At 43.8% G+C, this 18125-nt stretch overlaps 1 protein-coding gene across 1 annotated transcript; it reads right to left on the reverse strand.

The window, feature by feature from the left end:
- Window positions 1-1917: 1917 nt before the first annotated feature.
- On the reverse strand, window positions 1918-14080 carry LOC115204633 (serine/threonine-protein kinase DCLK1-like). The gene is made up of 8 exons (XM_029770310.1): window positions 13917-14080; window positions 8770-8903; window positions 6272-6349; window positions 5870-5966; window positions 5592-5672; window positions 2849-2962; window positions 2574-2647; window positions 1918-1992 (listed from the first exon to the last, which is right to left on the reverse strand). Exons 1-8 carry the CDS (start codon window positions 14076-14078, stop codon window positions 1935-1937), a joined length of 798 nt encoding a protein of 265 aa, XP_029626170.1. The 5' UTR covers window positions 14079-14080; the 3' UTR covers window positions 1918-1934.
- Window positions 14081-18125: the final 4045 nt, after the last annotated feature.

Genomic DNA, 18125 nt, shown 5'->3' on the forward strand with positions numbered 1-18125 from the left:
TCCCCGAGTCATGTGACAGGAAGTTGATCCATGCCGACTGTCTGTTTATTAGATATGAACGTACACTGACTTGTATTGTTATTGTTTTTTTTAGATGTAGATAAAGAAATATATTGTGAACTATTAAAATAAATTAAATTATATTATTTACATAGAGTACAAACAAGACCCTGTCACCAAACCATGTTCTGTTAAAGAGTTAGTTAGTCCGGATGTAAGTCCCAGATGGCACCCTATTCAATATAGTGCACTACGTCTGACCAGAACCCTACGGGTGCCATTTGAGACGTCTCCCACTGTGTTCCTCTGGCTACATGGAGAGAACAGTGAATATTGTTGCAGATATAGATATTACATCTATAGAAAATACATTGTTATCTTTTCCTTGTGAAATGTGATCTATGTTTCTTATTTCTACCTGCAACACCGTGTGTCAACTGACAGAGAGTACCTCGGGGTTGAGTCATGTTCAGAAAAGCACAAAATAAAGAAAACGTTAATTAGCTTTCTAATTAGCCAAGTTAGTTTGGTTCCTACTACATTTAGAAACGTTTTGTGTCTACTGAACAGACCCCTGGTCTTCTCTTAGCCATAATAAACCCCCGTCTACTGGATTGAAAGTGGAGTCCAGATGCAGCTAGCATGTAGTTGAGCTATGGTCTGTAAATTGTTCATGTGTACTGAAGTATAGCTAGTACCCAAACACTACAGAAAGACATCAGTGTTCTGGAGAGAGGAAGGGTGAGGAAGGAGAGGAAAAGTATGAAGTTGAGTATCGACCACCTTCTCTCGCTTTCTCCTTTCTGTTCATCTCTTTCTTTCAGCTGCTTTAAGAGAGATCAGACAGTTCAGTTCATCAAGGAAGTGCTTGATCCATCCAGAAAAACTAACGGTAGCTAAATATACGTTTACATTTTTCTCTATTTCACTACTTTTCCATTTTTCTGTTTCCAAAACAAGTTATTTTGAAACATTAACCACCATACGACATCATTTTTCTTCAAACTTCAGTGGAAAAATGACTACATTTAAAAGACAAAAATACAAACATGGAGTGTTGTATTAAAAGGTGTCCCATAGGTGGCTGCTGGTACAGGTTGACCCAGACTGTATCTAGAGGAGAGTCAGTCCTTGCTAATACGTAGAACTCTGATCCTCACAAAGGGTTAACTAGCACGTCAACCCTCTTCAGATCTACAGCTCTTCAACATGTGCTCTGTTCCATGAGAAGATGTTTAGAAAAGTCCTTTATGTCCTCTTCTTCACCTCTTCTCCTTTTTCTTGACCATCTGCCACCGACCTGTCCCCAGTCCCTCTAGCTCTCCCCTCCCCTGTCCCCTGTCCCTCTTCATCCCTCCCCTCCCCTGTTCTGTCCTAGAAGGGGGAGATGGGGGGGAAGGAAAGACCCCTCCCCTATCTCCTCTACTTTCCTCCCCTACATCTAGAAGGAGGAGAACATATGACCCCTCTTTTCCCATCTCTCCCCTCTCTCTACCTCTAAAAGGGGGAGTTAGGAGAACATATGACCCCTCTCTCTACCTCTTAAAGGGGGAGTTAGGAGAACATATGACCCCTCTCCCCATCTCTAAAAGGGGGAGTTAGGAGAACATATGACCCCTCTCCCCACCTCTAAAAGGGGGAGTTAGGAGAACATATAACCCCTCTCCCCACCTCTAAAAGGGGGAGTTAGGAGAACATATGACCCCTCTCCCCACCTCTAAAAGGGGGAGTTAGGAGAACGAACCGTCCCAGCTGAGCTGAGAGAGATATCCTCATCATCCAACGCCGGGGTGTGGCTGGTGGAGGGGTCAGGGTTAGGGACGGAGCCGAGGCTAAAGGTCAGAAAGAGGGGGCGAGGGTCGGGCTGGGGAGGCAGCTAGTCGGTTTTTCCATTGTTGTTTTTGTTTTTGTCGTCAACGGCAACGGGCGTGAGCTCACATCCTGGTTGCATCTTCGTCTGAGAACCTGCCTCTCCTTATCAAGAGCGGTGGCCTGAGGTAGAGGAGACACAGGAGAACCAATCAGAGACGCTGCTCATCAGAGATGCTGCTCATGCTAAAGACTGTGGGTTAGTGGAGGAGCATGCGTAGAGGAGAGGATGGGAGGGGAGGGCAGTAGAGGAGAGGAAAGAGAGAGGGAGGACAGGAATGCCAGATGAGAGAAGAGAAGAAGAGAAGCTCTAAACGACACAGATCACAAGCTGATGGTGACAGACATGTGCAAACTCAAGTTTCAAGGACAGCTGCTGGAGCATTCGCAGAGACAGGTAGGTGTACTAGTAGAAAAAGGAGCGCTCTCTCACACTTTCAACACCTCAACAGATACAGTCTCCTCGGGTTGATCAAATCATTGTTCACTGTAGCCAACAGTTTGTTGAGAGTTAACAGTTTGAGAGCGCTCCACTTTTCTACAGACACATGTTAGTAACATGGCCACAAAAGGTAACAGGGCCACAAAAGCTGTAAACACGCTGACAGAGCACACAGAAGCCAGCAGCCAATCAGCACACTGTATGTGGAGACACAGGAAACGGAGGCAGAAGCAGGGTGTGTTGTCGTTACAACAGGTTGTACCTTATCCAGTACATGGCCGGGTGCTGGTGGAAGTCCAACGACCCAGAGCGCTGCATGGAGAAGCTGTGGTCCAACTGCACAACAGAACAGAGAAACCAGTAACACCTTTAAAACCAGTAGGAAACATGTACAGTTAGCTTTCTACACCAGTACAACAGGAGTAAACCTCAGTACAGTCAGCCTTAGAGCCAAAGACAAAACCAATACAGTCTAGTGCCCAGTAGAAACAATCTGGAACTAGTTTGTATGTCTGCATTAGTCTGTTCGGGGCATACCGTGATGACTGACACTCCGGCGGTGGTGTCGTTCGTTTTAGGGCTGGTGTTGAAGTGTTTCTTGATCTTCCCTGCTACTGACAGCTCCTGTTCATTCTCTGACACACCATCATCCTGCAGAGAGTGTGAAGTGAGGAGAGGAGAGAAGGAATGGGAGGAGGAGGAGAGCAATGGAGAGGGGAGAGAAGGAATGGGAGGTGGAGAGGAGAGGAGAGAAGGAATGAGAGATGAAAAGTGAAGGTCTTGTTTAGCAGGAGAATTCACTTCAAGCTATATCCTATTTTCAAATAAGAATACCATTGAAACAAATATACACTGCTCAAAAAAATAAAGGGAACACTTAAACAACACAATGTAACTCCAAGTCAATCACACTTCTCTGAAATCACACTGTCCACTTAGGAAGCAACACTGATTGACAATACATTTCACATGCTGTTGTGCAAATGGAATAGACAACAGGTGGAAATTATAGGCAATTAGCAAGACACCCCCAATAAAGGAGTAGTTCTGCAGGTGGTAACCACAGACCACTTCTCAGTTCCTATGCTTCCTGGCTGATGTTTTGGTCACTTTTGAATGCTGGCGGTGCTTTCACTCTAGTGGTAGCATGAGACGGAGTCTACAACCCACACAAGTGGCTCAGGTAGTGCAGCTCATCCAGGATGGCACATCAATGCGAGCTGTGGCAAGAAGGTTTGCTGTGTCTGTCAGCGTAGTGTCCAGAGCATGGAGGCGCTACCAGGAGACAGGCCAGTACATCAGGAGACGTGGAGGAGGCCGTAGGAGGGCAACAACCCAGCAGCAGGACCGCTACCTCCGCCTTTGTGCAAGGAGGAGCAGGAGAAGCACTGCCAGAGCCCTGCAAAATGACCTCCAGCAGGCCACAAATGTGCATGTGTCTGCTCAAATGGTCAGAAACAGACTCCATGAGGGTGGTATGAGGGCCCGACGTCCACAGGTGGGGGTTGTGCTTACAGCCCAACACCGTGCAGGACGTTTGGCATTTGCCAGAGAACACAAAGATTGGCAAATTCGCCACTGGCGCCCTGTGCTCTTCACAGATGAAAGCAGGTTCACACTGAGCACTGTGACAGACGTGACAGAGTCTGGAGACGCCGTGGAGAACGTTCTGCTGCCTGCAACATCCTCCAGCATGACCGGTTTGGCAGTGGGTCAGTCATGGTGTGGGGTGGCATTTCTTTGGGGGGCCGCACAGCCCTCCATGTGCTCGCCAGAGGTAGCCTGACTGCCATTAGGTACCGAGATGAGATCCTCAGACCCCTTGTGAGACCATATGCTGGTGCGGTTGGCCCTGGGTTCCTCCTAATGCAAGACAATGCTAGACCTCATGTGGCTGGAGTGTGTCAGCAGTTCCTGCAAGAGGAAGGCATTGATGCTATGGACTGGCCCGCCCGTTCCCCAGACCTGAATCCAATTGAGCACATCTGGGACATCATGTCTCGCTCCATCCACCAACGCCACGTTGCACCACAGACTGTCCAGGAGTTGGCGGATGCTTTAGTCCAGATCTGGGAGGAGATCCCTCAGGAGACCATCCGCCACCTCATCAGGAGCATGCCCAGGCATTGTAGGGAGGTCATACAGGCACGTGGAGGCCACACACACTACTGAGCCTCATTTTGACTTGTTTTAAGGACATTACATCAAAGTTGGATCAGCCTGTAGTGTGGTTTTCCACTTTAATTTTGAATGTGACTCCAAATCCAGACCTCCATGGGTTGATAAATTGGATTTCCATTGATTATTTTTGTGTGATTTTGTTGTCAGCACATTCAACTATGTAAAGAAAAAAGTATTTAATAAGATTATTTATTTCATTCAGATCTAGAATGTGTTGTTTAAGTGTTCCCTTTATTTTTTTGAGCAGTGTATATCTGCAGTAACTATATCTGTAGTAACTATATCTGCAGTAACTATATCTGCAGTAGCTATATCTGCAGTAGCTATATCTGCAGTAGCTATATCTGCAGTAGCTATATATATATCTATATTATGTAGAAGGCAGTATGATGAGAGTAAGTGCAGGTCTACTGTTCTGTAGATGGTGAAGATGACACTGAGAACAAAGAGGAAAGTTAGCCTGTTTGTACTACGTTATTACTACGGCAAAACCTAAAGTGTTCACCTCTTGGGGTCCCCAGGGCCAGGATGGTGAAACACTGGTACAGTATGTATAGGAGAGGAGAACTAATCACATTGACCCAGGGTTATAGGAGGAGAGGAGTGGAGAACTACTCACATTGACCCAGGGTTACAGGAGGAGAGGAGAACTACTCACATTGACCCAGGGTTACAGGAGGAGAGGAGAACTACTCACATTGACCCAGGGTTACAGGAGGAGAGGAGAACTACTCACATTGACCCAGGGTTACAGGAGGAGAGGAGAACTACTCACATTGACCCAGGGTTACAGGAGGAGAGGAGAGAACTACTCACATTGACCCAGGGTTACAGGAGGAGAGGAGAACTACTCACATTGACCCAGGGTTACAGGAGGAGAGGAGAGGATAACTACTCACATTGACCCAGGGTTACAGGAGGAGAGGAGAACTACTCAAATTGACCCAGGATTACAGGAGGAGAGGAGAACTACTCACATTGACCCAGGGTTACAGGAGGAGAGGAGAACTACTCACATTGACCCAGGGTTACAGGAGGAGAGGAGAACTACTCACATTGACCCAGGGTTACAGGAGGAGAGGAGAGGAGAACTACTCACATTGACCCAGGGGTGCTCCAGAACCTGTTCTGCTGTGTATCTCTGATCCACCTCCACCTCCAGCATGGACCTGATCAGCTCCTACACACAACACAGAAGGGTTACACTCTCAATATATCTACTGTGCGTGTTTGTACGTGTGTGTGTGTGTGTGTGTGTGTGTGTGTGTGTGTATGTGTACGTAGCCGTGTACGTGTGTGCGTGTGTGTGTGTGTGTACGTGTGCGTGTGTGCGTGTGTGCGTGTGTGCGTGTGTGTGTGTACGTGTGTGTGTGTTACCTTGGCAGTCTCTGACACGTTGTCCCAGTAGGGGAGAGGGAACTCCAGCTGTCCCATCAAGATCTGGTCAAATAACACTTCCTGGTCATCACTGCTCCTACACACACAGACAGTAGATATAAAGCGTTAAGTGGACTAGGTTCTCTATGTATGCTGTGGTCATAATTCTGTGTTATATTTGAAGGTATCTGAAGTTTAAAGATGTCTGTGTCTGGTCTCAGAGATTCAGTAATAATCCTTCCAACCACAAGAGGGGAGTATGGCACTAATTACACTCTCAACATGGATTCATCAAAATGTAAAACACCTAGCTTAGTTTTATGTCATATTAGGTCACAGCTGAATTGCGTATTAAACAAGAACGTGTATGTTTGGTTCAGTTGGGGTGTCAGTGCTTCTTACCCTCGGAAGGGAGGGAAGCCACACAGCAAGATGTAGGTGATAACTCCTGCTGCCCAGATATCTACCTTAATGCCATACCTAGAATACACACAGAGAGAGAGAGAATACACAGGTCAGAGAAAGAGACACTATGTACAGACTCAGTGAGCATGGCCTTGTTATTGAGAAAGGCCGCCGTAGGCAGACCAGGCTCTCAAGAGAAGACAGGCTATGTCTGCCCACAAAACGAGTGCCCACAAAACGAGGTGGAAACTGACCTGCACTTCTTAACCTCCTGCCAAATGTTTGACCATATTAGAGACATATTTTCCTCAGATTACACAGAACCACAAAGAATTAGAAAACAAATCCAATTTTGATAAACTCCCATATCTATTGGGTGAAATACCACAGTGTGCCATCACAGCAGCAATATTTGTGACCTGTTGCCACAAGAAAAGGGCAACCAGTGAAGAACAAACACCATTGTAAATATAACCCATATTTATGTTTATTTATTTTCCCCTTTGTACTTTAACTATATTTGCACATTATACAACACTGTACAGTGGCTTGCGAAAGTATTCACCCCCCTTGTCATTTTTCCTATTGTGTTGCCTTACAACCTGGAATTGGGGGGTTGAGTTACACAACATGAAACATTAACTTGAGCGTGCATAACTATTACCCCCCCCAAATTCAATACTTTGTAGAGCCACCTTTCGCAGCATTTACAACTGCAAGTCTCTTGGGGGAGGGCTCTATAAGCTTGGCACATCTAGCCACTGGGATTTTTGCCCATTCTTCAAGGCAAATCTGCTCCAGCTCCTTCAAGTTGGATGGGTTCCTCTGTTGTACAGCAATCTTTAAGTCATACCACAGATTCTCAATTGGATTGAGGTCTGGGCTGTGACTAGGCCATTCCAAGACATTTAAATGTTTCCCCTTAACCACTCAAGTGTTGCTTTAGCAGTATGCTTAGGGTCATTGTCCTGCTGGAAGGTGAACCTCCGTCCCAGTCTCAAATCTCTGGAAGACTGAAACAGGTTTCCCTCAAGAATTCCCCTGTATTTAGCGCCATCCATCATTCCTTCTATTCTGACCAGTTTCCCTGTCCCTGCCGATGAAAAACATCCCCACAGCATGATGCTGCCACCACCATGCTTCACTGTGGGGATAGGGTTCTCGGGGTGATGAGAGGTGTTGGGTTTGCGCCAGACATAGCATTTTCCTTGATAGCCAAAAAGCAACATTTTTGTCTCATCTGACCACAGTACCTTCTTCCATATGTTTGGGGAGTCTCCCACATGCCTTTTGGCAAACACCAAATGTGATTGCTTATTTTTTTTCTTTAATCAATGGCTTTTTTCTGGCCATTCTTCCATAAAGCCCAGCTCTGTGGAGTGTACGGCTTAAAGTGGTCCTATGGACAGATACTCCAATCTCCGCTGTGGATTGAGGTCTGGGTTATCTTTGGTCTCTTTGTTGCCTCTCTGATTAATGCCCTCCTTGCCTGGTCCGTGAGTTTTGGTGGGCAGCCCTCTCTTGGCAGGTTTGTTGTGGTGCCATATTCTTTCCATTTTATAATAATGGATTTAATGGTGCTCCGTGGGATGTTCAAAGTTTCTGATATTTTTTTATAACCCAACCCTGATCTGTACTTCTCCACAACTTTATCCCTGACCTGTTTGGAGAGCTCCTTGGTCGCTTGCTTGGTGGTGCCCCTTGCTTAGTGGTGTTGCAGACTCTGGGGCCTTTCAGAACAGGTGTATATATACTGAAATCATGTGATACTTAGATTGCACACATGTGGGCTTTATATAAGTAATTATGTGACTTCTGAAGGTAATTGGTTGCACCAGATTGTATTTAGGGGCTTCATAGCAAAGGGGTGAATACATATGCACCACCACTTTTCTGTTGTTTTAAAAAAAAATGTAATAAGTAATTTTTTTCATTCCATTTCACCAAATTGGACTATTTTGTGTTTGTCCATTACATGAAATCCAAATAAAAATCCATTTCAATTACAGGTTGTAATGCAACAAAATAGGAAAAACACCAAGGGGGGAATACTTTTGCAGGGCGCTGTATATAGACAATATGACATTTGAAATGTCTTTATTCTTTTGGAACTTCTGTGAGTGTAATGCTTTCTGTAAATGTTTTATTGTTTATTTCACTTTTGTTAATGATCTATTTCACTTTCTTTGGCAATGTAAACATATGTTTCCCATGTCAATAAAGTTATGTGAATTGAATTGAGAGAAAGAGAGAGAGAGGAAGAACACACAGGTCAGAGAGAGAGAAAAAGAGAGAGTGAGGGAGAGAGAGAGAGAGAGAGAGAGAGAGGGAGGGAGGGAAGGATAGAGAAAGAGAGGAGAGATTTGTAGAAAAGGGAGGAAGGAAAAACTCAAGGAAAGAGTGAGAGAGAGGGAGGATCAGGAGACATTCTGTATACAACGCAAACAGACACACACACACACACACACACACACACACACACATATTGTACGTACCCTGTCTCTGCGATGATCTCTGGTGCTACATATGTGGGTGTTCCACAGACGGTGTAGAGGGGTCCATCTGCTACGGTGGCCAGACCAAAGTCCCCCAACTTCAGACTCTTACTACCATCAACATGCTCATACACCTGGAGAGGTGGGGAGAGAGGAGAGAGGGGAGAGGGGAGGAAATGAGAGGGGAGGGAAGGTGAGAGGAGAGGAGATGACAAGAGAGGGACGAGGGGAGGAGAGAGGAGAGGAGGAGAGGAGAGGAGAGGAGAGAGGGGAGAGGGGAGGAGAGAGGGGAGGAGATGAGAGGGGAGGGGAGAGGGGAGAGGGGAGAGGGGAGAGGGGAGAGGGAGAGGGGAGAGGGGAGGAGAGGAGATTTTATGATTTAATGTCTGTTGACTGTTCAGTCATATGCAAAACTGGAAATTGCTTCTCTGTGACGTTTTCAATTAGGATCTCTGAGATGACTAATAAAACAATGATGGCCATCATATTCAGCCATCTATATAACTCGTCTGTAGTTTCTGATCACGTTCAGCCATCTATATAACCCGTCTGTAGTTTCTGACCATATTCAGCCATCTATATAACCCGTCTGTAGTTTCTGATCACGTTCAGCCATCTATATAACCCGTCTGTAGTTTCTGATCACATTCAGCCATCTATATAACCCGTCTGTAGTTTGTGATCATATTGGATCTCCCTTCGTTTAATAACATCTGGAAATATTCTAAATAGACACTCGAAAACTCATAGAATGACAGCCCCAGCTCTGGTGTCCGTTGCATAGTTTCCAAATAGCCTGTATTAAACAGTGTTGTCGGATGGTTGCTTGGACAGTCGCTAAGGCTGTATTTGGCTAAATTTAAATTCTGCTGTTATTGTTACAAATACTATTATTTTGGATGTAGCAGTTGGGATAGCTAGCGTGCTAGATAACCATTATATACAGTGACGTACGGTTAGCATTTGTTAGCATCTAAATTCAAATATTTTTTTGGGGGGTGTAATGCAGTTGACAATGACATGAACATACTGTATATTCATCATGATATTCATGCAACCAGTTACAACCTATGTCTAAGCTGCATGGGCGCACAGCTCTCCCAGGACTGAAGAACTTCACTCAACTTTATCCGAGTCTTCCCCAGTTAGTTTACACTGTTAACATTTTGAATCGAATCCACATAATATTAGCCTCAAAATGAACTACGTAACACTGAGATTTTGTTTTAGGCAGAGCGCATCGGAGGAGGGTTATAATTGCATTGACAGGCACAAACGGACGGACATGCGCTTGTTTTGAGATCAAAGGGATAGAGCGGCATGTAGTCGCAGATGTGTTCATGTGCAGATGTGTTCATTGATTAATGTGCACTGTCCCTGTCAAATTAAAAATAAATAGTTGGTGAGTTATCAGCCCAGTTATAGATCATTTGTAGTCAGCAATGGGGGATTGATTGCTTCCTACAAGAGCACAAAATGTGTACATTTCTAGACATCTTTGAAAAGCCAGTCAGGTAAAGGGAGCAATTTCCAAACACCTGAAGGTACCATGTTCACCTGTACAAACAATAGTACGCAAGTATAAACACCATGGGACCACGCAGCCGTCATACCGCTCAGGAAGGTGACGCGTTCTGTCTCCTAGAAATGAATGTACTTTGGTGCGAAAAGTGCAAATCAATCCCAGAACAACAGCAAAGGACCTTGTGAAGATGCTGGAGGAGACAAGTACAAAAGTATTTATATCCACAGTAAAACGAGTCCTATATCGACATAACCTGAAAGGCTACTCAGCAAGGAAGAAGCCACTGCTCCAAAACTGCCATAAGGAAGCCAGACTATGGTTTGCAACTGCACATGGGGACAAAGATCGTAATTTTTGGAGAAATGTCCTCTGGTCTGATGAAACAAAAATAGAACTGTTTGGCCATAATGACCATCGTTATGTTTGGAGGAAAAAGGGGAATGCTTGCAAGCCGAAGAACACCATCCCAACCATGAAGCATGGGGGTGGCAGCATCATGTTGTGGGGGTACTTTGCTGCAGGAGGGACTGGTGCACTTCACAAAATAGATGGCATCGTGATGTAGGAAAATTCTGTGGATATTTTGAAGCAACATCTCAGACATCAGTCAGGAAGCTAAAGCTTGGTCGCAAATGGGTCTTCCAAATGGACAATGACCCCAAACATACTTCCAAAGTTGTGGCAAAATGGTTTAAGGACAACAAAGTCAAGGTATTGGAATGGCCATCACAAAGCCCTGTCCTCAATCCCATAGAACATTTGTGGGCAGAACTGAAAAAGCGTGGGCGAATAAGGAGGCCTACAAACCTGACTCAGTTACACCAGCTCTGTCAGGAGGAATGGGACAAAATTCATCCAACTTATTGTGGGAAGCTTGTGGAAGGCTACCCGAAATGTTTGACCCAAGTTAAACAATTTAAAGGCAATGCTACCAAATACTAAGTGAGTGTTTGTAAACTTCTGACCCAATGGGAATGTGATGAAAGAAATAAAAGCTGAAATAAATCATTCTCTCTACTATTATTCTGACATTTCACATTCTTAAAATAAAGTGGTGATCCTAACTGACCTACGACAGGGAAGTTTTTACTAGGATTAAATGTCAGGAATTGTGAAAAACTGAGTTTAAATGTATTTGGCTAAGGTGTATGTAAACTTCTGACTTCAACTGTATGTCTTAAAGGGGCAGTGTTGTATTTTGAGGCAGGCTAGAATACGCTAAGTTACCAATGGGCAGAGGGTAGGATACATTTTAAATGGTAATATACATTTCAGAGGGTAGGATACATTTTAGAGGGTATGATACATTTTAGAGGGTAGGATACATTTCAGAGGGTAGGATACATTTCAGAGGGTAGGATACATTTCAGAGGGTAGGATACATTTCAGAGGGTAGGATACATTTCAGAGGGTAGGATACATTTTAGAGGATAGGTGTAATGCCCTGGCCATAGAGAGGGGTTTTTTGTTCTTTATTTTGGTTAGGCCAGGGTGTTACATTGGCGGGGCGTTCTATGTTCTGTTTCTATGTGTTTGTATTTCTTTGTTTTGGGCCGTGTGTGTGGCTCCCAAATCAGGCACAGCTGAAGTTCGTTGTTGTTGATTGGGAGTCACACATAAGTGCATGTTTTTCCGTTGGGGTTTTGTGGGTAATTGTTTCTGTTAGTGTGTTTCACCTGACAGGACTGTTTGGCTGTCAGTTTCTTGTTTTTTGTAATTGTATAGTGTTCCGTTCAAGTATTAAATATGGCGAACACTAACCGCTGCGTTTTGGTCCACTCTCTCTTCAGACAGCCGTTACAGTAGGATACATTTTAGAGGGTAATATACATTTTAAAGGGTAGAATACATTGTTGTCTGATTCTCGGTGATAATAATAATGCATTTTCTGTTCTAAAGTGGTTTCTTGCATCAAGCAACACAATAGAACAACATGTTCAGTGACCTCCTTGTCTAAAGGACGAGCGGATAAGCAGGTTCATGTCAAGCCCTGCATGGTTTCAACATCGAATGGAATGTAGACCTACAGTGAACACCACACATTGGCTGCTACTGTAGGCTGAATCATAGAACAGCTTTTTCAATAGTTATTTCCATGTTAAAATGTTATGGGATGCATTTTTCTCCATTGTTTTTGATGGTAGGTGTCACGACTTCTGCCGAAGTCGATGCCCCTCCTTGTTCGGGTGGTGCTCGGCGATCGACGTCACCGGTCTTCTAGCCATCACTGATCCATTTTTCATTTTCCATTGGTTTTGTCTTGTTTTCCTACACACCTGTTTCCAATCCCATTCATTACATGTTGTGTATTTAACCCTCTGTTTTCCCTCCTGTCCTTGTCCGAGATTGTTTTGGTTGTTATTGATTTCGTGTATTTTTGTATTGGTGAGCTACGGGTATTTTTACCCATGTTATTTTTATGTACGTTGGTTTTGAAGTTCGTGTTTGTTTATTATTTATTAAACAACTCCAGTTATACCGTGTTGGTTTCTCCTGCGCCTGACTTCCTACACACGATGATGAAAGTAGGCCTACATTATGATCAAATATCCACAGTAGCCTACTTGTACACTGTTAAAATTGTAACTTAAAGCAGGTACAGCCTCAGTGTTCACAGTAAATGCGCATCGGAAGTTGCACAGAATTTTCACAATGATGAAGTTTGATCTCAGCTGACCAAAAATGTGCTTAGCGCCAAAATAGGGAGGGAACATTGAACATATCTGGTGTGAGCTCGCTAGTGTTCGTGTAACGTCTTTAAACAAACATACGCTTCCAGCCACACGCGTGGACCAGCGGACACTTTGGGTGTGTGTGTGTGTGTTGAGAGGACAAGTGTGTGAGAGAGAGAGAGAGAGAGATGAGAAGATACAGATGTAGGATCTTAATTTGAGCCGATTTGCTACAGCAGGAAAATAGTCCTGCAGCAATGGAAAATGTGAATTATAATTAACATGTAGAGGTTGATACAAACTTTAGAAGCCTTTTTAAAACTCAAATACACTACAAGTTTGCAATTCTCAAAGAAACAAAATATGGATCAAATTAAGATCCTACATCTGTAAAGAGAGAGGCAGAAGGAGGTATGGGGGGGAGAACGACTGCATCATTGCAGGGGTGAGTCATGTCTCTCTCTCTCCTACTCAGAACGAGTGATATCACTTCATCATTCAGAGAGAAAGAGTGTTTATATTTATGTTTATGTATTTTCCCTCTTTGTATTTTAACTATTTGCGCATCGTTACAACACTGTATATAGATGTAATATGACATTTGAAATGTCTTTATTCCTTTGGAACTGTATTGTTCACTGTTCATTTGTATTGTTTATTTCACTTTTGTTTATTTATCTATTTCACTTGCTTCGGTAATGTAAACATATGTTTCCCATGCCAATGAAGCCCCTTGAATTGAAATTGAATGGATTGTGTGTGCCATATTTGATGAGTTTATCTTTTAACAGTGATGCATCAAACCCTTTCAGTGATGAGACTACTGATGATGCGATTACGGATCCCACAACTCTCTCTCTCTCTCTCTCTCTCTCTCTCTCTCTCTCTCTCGCGTGCGCACATGCACGCACGCACGCGCACACACACACACACACACACACCTATCTTACCAGTAGGTTTTCTGGTTTGATGTCTCTATGTACGATGTTGAGGCTGTGGAGGTATTTGATGGCGTTGGCCAGGTTGTACAGCATCCCGCTGGCATCTCTCTCTGTGTATCTGTTAGTGGACGTGATGGCATCAAACAGATCGCCCCCCTGTGGACAACACATAGAATTACATGCAACAATATTAATACAATCCCAATATGGTCCCGTGTGGCTCAGTTGGTAGAGCATGGTGTTTGCAATGCCAGGGTTGTGAGTTCGGGGGACCAGTATGGGGGGAAAAAATGTATGAAATTCACTACTGTAAGTCGTTCTGGATAAGAGCGTCTGGTAAAATGTACCACAGTATGAGTCATAATACCCATAAAACCTAGCGGTCACACAGGGAAATAGTTCCAATCATTTTCCCACCATTCATTTTTCCCCATTGGGGATTTTAGAAACACTTAAAATAAGGGCTGTGTTTTGTGTAGGGTGTGTGCCTGATGTGACGTTTTGATAACCGTGTAAATCTCTCTGCGACAAGGTGACTTTTATCAACATGTAAACAACTTGTTTGCGTGTGAGTGTGAAGCAGAGTCCTGAGCAGTGTTCAGGGTAACACCTTACAAAAGTAGCACATTACATTAACAAATTATTATTATTATGAGTCACGGTGTCACGTCCTGACCAGTAAAAAGGGTCATTTGTAATTGTAGCATGGTCAGGGCGTGGCAGGGGGTGTTTGTTTTGTGTGTTTTAGGGTTTTTTGGTTCTAGGGGATTTTGGTTCTAGTTTTCGATTTCTATGTTTCTTTTTCCATGTGTGGCCGAGTATGGTTTCCAATCAGAGGCAGGTGTCTTTCGTTGTCTCTGATTGGAAGCCATACTTAGGCAGCCTGTTTTTCCCTGTGTTTTTGTGGGTGGTTGTTTTCTGTATAGCCTGTGTGCCTTATGGAACTGTTTGGTCGTCTGTTTATTTTGTTTTTGAGTGTTCTTTTCTAAATAAAGAAGAAAGATGAGCACTATACCCGCTGCATTTTGGTCACCGTTCATCGACGCTTGTAACACACGAAGTAAAGTACCGTGTTATTTTTTTCAAATTGTGTGAAATATATTTCTTTATTTAACTGTTATTACAGTTATTTTCAGAATCATATCTCTACCGCGCGTTTCCATGATCCGATCTCTACTTGTTACCTCATTCAGTTCTCGAGCGAGCGGAGAAAGGCCATTTGGAGAAACGTCGTGACAGCCGCTGTCCATAGAAATGTATAGAGGACGAACCTCTTTAATAAAACTAAAGTAAAAGTACACAATAATGACAAATGGCAACAGACATAATATAGTTATTAGTATTTATTTCAGATTTTCCAGAGGGATGCGAGAAACCAGAAACCCATTTTAGCCAATATGGAGTAAACTGGAAAACATGTCCGTGATATCTTGTAACAAGAACACCGAGAAAGCTCCTGAAAAATACACAAAATAACCTAAAACTATATACATGAAAATGTACTTTATATTTGACTGTAGAATGGCTTAGTACTACATTACCCGTAAACAATAGTGAGTTATTACAAAATATACAATCAAACATTAATCAGATATATTAAACTTTGTACATACAGAGGTCTTGATGAACAGTTGGGGTCTTGATGAACAGCTGAGGTCTTGATGAACAGCTGAGATCCGGATGAACAGCTGAGATCTTGATGAACAGCTGAGTTCTTGATGAACAGCTGAGGTATTGATGAACAGCTGAGGTCTTGATGAACAGCTGAGATCCGGATGAACAGTTGAGGTCTTGATGAACAGCTGAGGTCTTGATGAACAGCTGAGGTCTTGATGAACAGTTGAGGTCTTGATGAACAGTTGAGGTCTTGATGAACAGCTGAGGTCTTGATGAACAGCTGAGGTCTTGATGAACAGCTGAGGTCTTGATGAACAGTTGAGGTCTTGCTGAACAGCTGAGGTCTTGATGAACAGCTGAGGTCTTGATGAACAGCTGAGGTCTTGATGAACAGTTGAGGTCTTGATGAACAGTTGAGGTCTTGATGAACAGCTAAGGTCTTGATAAACAGTTGAGGTCTTGATAAACAGCTGAGGTCTTGATGAACAGCTAAGGTCTTGATGAACAGTTGAGGTCTTGATGACCAGCTGAGGTCTTGATGAACAGTTGAGGTCTTGATGACCAGCTGAGGTCTTGATAAACAGTTGAGGTCTTGATGACCAGCTGAGGTCTTGATAAACAGCTGAGATCTTGATGAACAGCTGAGGTCTTGATGAACAGCTGAGGTCTTGATAAACAGTTGAGGTCTTGATGAACAGCTGAGGTCTTGATAAACAGCTGAGGTCTTGATGAACAGCTGAGTGGTAGAATCAGGTGTATTCAGCTATTTTAACAAAAAGCCTAAATAACCCTGTGGCTCGTCAATACGAAACAGAATGGTCAAAATAGCCTCTTCCCGGTAGGCAAACCCAGGACCTTCCAATCCCAGGGCGGTAACACTAACTGTTAAGCTACGAACCCATTTATAGATACATTATATGTACAAAAGTATGTTGACACCCCTTCAAATTAGTGTATTCAGCTATTTCAGCCATACTGAAAGCCCTTTTTGTGCAAAGCAATGATGATTGCACGTGTTTCCTTGCAGGTAACCATGATTGACAGAGAAAGAACAATGATTCCAAGCACCACCCTCCTTTTGAAGCTTCCAATCTGTTATTCGAACTCAATCAGCATGACAGAGTGATCTCCAGCCTTGTCCTCGTCAACACTCACACCTGTGTTAACGAGAGAATCACTGACATGATGTCAGCTGGTCCTTTTGTGGCAGGGCTGAAATGCAGTGGAAATGTTTTGGGGGGATTCAGTTAATTTGTATGGCAAAGAGGGACTTTGCAATTAATTGCAAGTTATCTGATCAATCTTCATAACATTCTGGAGTATATGCAAATTGCCATCATACAAACGGAGGCAGCAGACTTTCTGAAAATTAATATTTGTGTCATTTTCAAAACTTTTGGCCACGACTTTATAGTCTTGCAAACCAGCTCGACTATAATGCATACACAAGTGAAGCAGAAGCTTAAAATAGGGCTTGGTTTCACACAGACTGACACACACACTGAGACTCACAGGCTTAGAGACACACAGTCATTAAAATGAGAAAACTGTCAAGTCTCCTCTTGTAACTGTGCTGCTTTCCTCAACCGCTCACTTCTCTCTCTCTCTCTCTGTATCTCTCTCTCTTTGCCTTCCTCTCTCTCTCATTTTCTCTCTCTCTCTCTCTGTATCTCTCTTTTCTCTTTCTGTCTCTCTCTTTCTGTCTCTCTGTATCTCTCTCTCTGTCTCTCTCTCTCTGTCTCTCTGTATCTCTCTCTCTCTGTCTGTCTCTCTCTCTCTCTCTCTCTCTGTATCTCTCTCTCTCTTTGCCTTCCTCTATCTCTCTCTTTCTCTGTCTCCTTGTATCTCTCTCTCTGCCTTCCTCTATCTCTCTCTCTCTCTCTCTTTCTCTGTCTCTTTGTATCTCTCTCTCTTTGCCTTCCTCTATCTCTCTCTCTCTCTCTCTCTCTCTCTCTCTCCCTCTCTCTCTCTCTCTCTCTCCCTCTCTCTCTCTATCTCTATCTCTCACTCTCTCTCTTTGTCCCTGTGTTGTGAGGATTGACACTGGAGACAGGAAGCAGGTACAGGGAGAACATTGAATGAATAACGGACATAAAACAGGACAGGAACAGCGTCTGGACACGGGACAAAGTAACAACATCAATGCTGGCACAGGGAACAAACAGAGGAACAGACAGATAAAGGGGAGCCAATTAAATAGTGATGGAGTTCAGGTGGTTCCAATGAGGCGCAGGTGCGCGTAACGAAGGGGACAGGTGTGCGTAATGATAGGCAGTCTGCCGCACTCGAGCGATAGAGAGGGAGAGCGGGAGCAGTCGAGACATGTGTTGCCTTTTCCTCAATCTCCCTCTCTCTTTCTCTCATCCCCATATTTACCCTCTGTCCCTCTCTTTTTCTCTCCCTCTCTCTTTATGCCCTGTGTCACTTTATCTTTCTATTTTTTTTATCGAAGCTCTTTATTGCTTTCTCTCTGTCAGTTTGTTACCTCTCTCCTCTCCTCTTCCTCCCTTTCTCAATGTGACTCTCTTTTGCTCTCTTTTTCTCTCTCTCTCTACTCCTCTCCTCTTCTTCTCTCTCTCTCTACTCCTCTCCTCTTCTTCT

This window comes from Salmo trutta, chromosome 12 (genome assembly GCF_901001165.1).
Source record: "Salmo trutta chromosome 12, fSalTru1.1, whole genome shotgun sequence".
Classification (NCBI taxonomy): domain Eukaryota; kingdom Metazoa; phylum Chordata; class Actinopteri; order Salmoniformes; family Salmonidae; genus Salmo; species Salmo trutta.

Bases quoted from the DNA above. Each gene is read 5' to 3' on its own strand.
- LOC115204633 (XM_029770310.1), bottom strand. From the start codon at position 14,078: ATGTGTTGTCCACAGGGGGGCGATCTGTTTGATGCCATCACGTCCACT. The intron at 2,963-5,591 runs GTGAGTAGTTCT...CACTCTCTGCAG, and splicing joins TGGAGCACCCCTGGGTCAAT to GATGATGGTGTGTCAGAGAA. The intron at 2,648-2,848 runs GTATGCCCCGAA...TCTGTTGTGCAG, and splicing joins CCGGAGTGTCAGTCATCACG to TTGGACCACAGCTTCTCCAT.